The sequence below is a fragment of the Temnothorax curvispinosus genome, unplaced genomic scaffold (genome assembly GCF_003070985.1).
Source record: "Temnothorax curvispinosus isolate PA1 unplaced genomic scaffold, ASM307098v1 QBEX01010810.1, whole genome shotgun sequence".
NCBI classification, from domain to species: Eukaryota; Metazoa; Arthropoda; class Insecta; order Hymenoptera; family Formicidae; genus Temnothorax; species Temnothorax curvispinosus.
Genome location: NW_020220590.1, coordinates 570,963 through 574,571, shown reverse-complemented (window position 1 = coordinate 574,571; position 3,609 = coordinate 570,963). Strand labels below are relative to the sequence as shown.

The window sequence follows — 3,609 nt, the reverse complement described above, 5'->3', positions numbered from 1 at the left end:
TTTCTTTCCTTTATTCTTTTCTTTTAATTAACATTTTTCAAGAAATAAAAAATATATATTTTTCATTGTTTGCATTTTATTACAAGAATATAAAAATATGTTTTACAGTGCCTAAAGTAAAGCAATCTTCTATTTGGAAATTTTTCATAAAGAATCCTGATAGTGGTAATGCTACATGCAACATTTGTAACAGAGAAGTGAAGTCTGGTAGAAAAAGTGGTGGTACAACTAATTTCAAAAATCACTTAAGACGAAATCATGCAAAAAATAAAGAAGTGAGACTATATTTAGGGAAAAGTGAGAATAGTAATGAAAAGGCTCCTAATTCTGAACAAGCAAATAATTCGGTAAATCAATATCTTACAATATTTATATGCATCTTTTGATCATTTTATCGCATCATTTGTTTACTCTTGTTGTTTATTTTCAGAATCAATTATCAATATCAATGCCATCTACCTCTACAGCCAATACAGCCATCCCTATCTGGATCTAATTTGGCAACTCCTCTTGTTCTTCACCAGTACCTAGCTTGTCAGAATCAGAAAGCAGATTTTCTTATTCGGATAAACAATCTGTAATCAAACCAAGGATCGATAGTAGTTTTAAACAAATAAAATCATTTGGAGATAACATTTATATACATATAATGGATCGAGAGGGGCACCCGCCATGGCACTACGTTCATTGGACGTTAGAGTCTGTATTTAACACCTATGGAGGCGAATGAACGTAGTGCCATGGCGGGTGCCTCTCTCGATCAAAAATTTAAACTTTATTGAACCTGTGCATAAATTCATAATATTTATCTTTTTAGAGGGAGGTACAAGAGCAGGTGGAATCACTAATGCCATCCTTTTTATGATTGCCAAAGACAATATGCCTTTCCAGACAGTCGCCGTCGGGCTGCAGTCCCTTAACTGCGAACGAGTTGCATCCGACTGACGTCACGCGTACCGAGCGCGCACCGTGCCTATAGTCACTTGTAGCCCCCACTTCGTCCCTACCAATCGTGTTGACGAGAAGCCGTTAGCCGCGGCGCGGCGCCCGCGACCCGCGCTACATTATTCACATTATATTAATTGCGCAGCTTCTTCGTCGTAAGTTGCGTCGTAACTTGCAGTGAATATCGGAACGCAGCCATTATTCACATCATATTAATTGCTCTCGGATCGTAGATCGTAACGTCGAGTAACGTACGTATCGTCAGACCCCGTTTTCGGAAGATTGCGGAAAACTGTGATACATCGAATGTTTCTGTGATACATGTGCTTCAGCCTTCGCGGAATTTATACGGATGCCCAAAATACGTCGCATTCGATAATATTGACTATCGGCTATATACATTTACGTATAAAAAATGTTGGTTACATACTTAAAATGTTAATTGGTATTAACCGCTAGTTAAACATCGGCATCGCGTAAACTTGAGTTTGAACTCGGAGATGATCGCCGCCGAACGAGATCGATGCATCGAATCGCGCGATGCAAATTGCGAAACGCAGCGTCGGTCGGACCACCACATCAATTTCAGACTCGCCGTTCGATTGACGAACCGATCGTTAATCGCTTCGCGAGCAAGCTCCGAGAAAAAGCGGCAAAAATCCGCGGGGAAAATCGCGAAAAAAAATGGAAATGAAAAGGAGAACGAGGAAGCAGGAACCCAGACCGGACTGGAACCGAAACCGAAAACCGTATACCGTAATCGGTATTATTGTCGGACCGGAACCGTAAACCGTGTGGAAATTTTGTAAAGCCTATAGGACTGGAATCGAAACCGGTACCGTTAAAAGTCATTATATCTTGAAAAAAATTAAGACCAGAAGATGAAAACATAGAAAACAATGAAGAAGCAACATCTAGGTATACGTCAAAATATCATCACTTATTATATAAACAATTCAATTTAATAAAAATTTCAATAAGAAAATTTTAATAAATCGGAACCGAAAAAACTCTGTAATGCGTAATACCGATACTTTTATTAGCTAAAAAACCGAAATCGAAAACGAAACCTTTATAAGTAAGTATTTTAATGGACCGAAACCGGAATCGAAGAAAAAGAAAGAACTGTTGCCGATATGCAAAAAGAGGGGTTCGTGCTGCAAAATGTCGCGTTCTCGCACATTCGAGGCATACATCACCGCGGCACCGGTGCGACGCGGGAAGAGAGATTAAACAAATTGCGCGCTTACGAACGAGAAGCGGTATAACTTATCGGCCAGGAAAAAAGCGGCGACAATGACGGCACTACTCACGGGACGAAGCGACGTATCCACGTGACGTTCGGATTTAAAAATCCAAGATATTTGTCCAGCGTACAGAAGAACTTTCCCGACGGTACGAACGTGCAAATTACCAAAGATACCAAAGAAACGATCCGACGTTGCATCGACGTGGACGAGAAAGGCACAGAAATATTTCAGATGGGCGAAATCCCAAATTATTGCCGTAAAAAGAAGAAGGAAACCTCCTCAATGTTGCTGGCAGCTCGCTCCTGTTCGTCTTACGGGCAGGCAATGAAATTAATCGAGAACCTAAACTTGGCGTATTACGTTCAGAATCTGAAGAAATTAGCGGCATATTTCAACGGTCATTCTTGCGAATCCGACCGCGCCCTGTACGAAGCGAAAGATTTCGCTGAACCGTTGTTCAATTTACCGGACCACAAAACTACGATATTCGTCGGCCCGGTGAGTATTTCGCGCGCGCGCGCGTGCATGCACGCATGTGTATCCATCTGTCCATCTCGAAAAAAGTTTCTGAATTAAATGTAAATTTTTCGTTCGTTTTATTCACGTCCGCAGACGAGAATCGGTAAGACGCAATTCGCGCTTGCACATTTCGCCAATCTAATCATCATACGCGGCAAACAGGATTGGCTGAGATTCAACCCGGACAAAACCGACGGTATCGTTCTCGACAATATATAGCTTTCCGCAAATGGCTGCCGGAAACACTTCTCCATACAATGGAGTGCAAGACGGCCACTACGCAGGATGTAAAGTACTCATTCGTCAGAATACCCGCAAGAACAAAAAAAATCGTTTGCATCAATATCATGGAGACGTTTTGGCCGGATAGAATACTCTAGTGTACGAGAGACGCGATCCAGGCGAGGATCGAGGTGCATATTTTCCACGGACCACTGTACAACGGCAAACGGACGACGTCGAACGCGATAGAAGAATGCGGTGGTGCGAGTGGCGCAAACAAAAGGATTTGCGCCACGTCTTCCGATGATTGAAGAGCCGCGCACATTATTTTCGAGGAGCGGTACATACTCGTCGAGTGAGCGTTGAGAGGATAAACTCACACACGGTGGATTGTAATCAGCGTCAACACTATTCATATTCACACTGTGGTTTCGAATGTCTGTTTATTGTATTCCTATTATTTTTACAAAGTCCGTTTACTGGTAAGATGCACAGTAATGCGCTCGCGTTTATTATTCGGATATAGTATGTTCGCGTACTCGGTCACGACAACGTCTTGAGGATGTGCCCCAGGTCGAGCCGATTGCTGCATGTAATGACGCGTAAGACACACGCGCACGTCGCGACAATGCCTCGACAAGATGCTAATACGGCCCTCTGATTGGCTGATGAC

The 3,609-nt window shown here is 42.4% G+C and overlaps 1 protein-coding gene across 1 annotated transcript; it reads left to right on the top strand.

Moving 5' to 3' along the window:
* The first annotated feature begins 2,194 nt into the window (after positions 1-2,194).
* LOC112460799 lies at positions 2,195-3,054 on the top strand. Its single transcript, XM_025025668.1, has 2 exons — positions 2,195-2,693; positions 2,808-3,054. Exons 1-2 carry the CDS (start codon positions 2,427-2,429, stop codon positions 2,931-2,933), a joined length of 393 nt encoding a protein of 130 aa, XP_024881436.1. The 5' UTR covers positions 2,195-2,426; the 3' UTR covers positions 2,934-3,054.
* Positions 3,055-3,609: the final 555 nt, after the last annotated feature.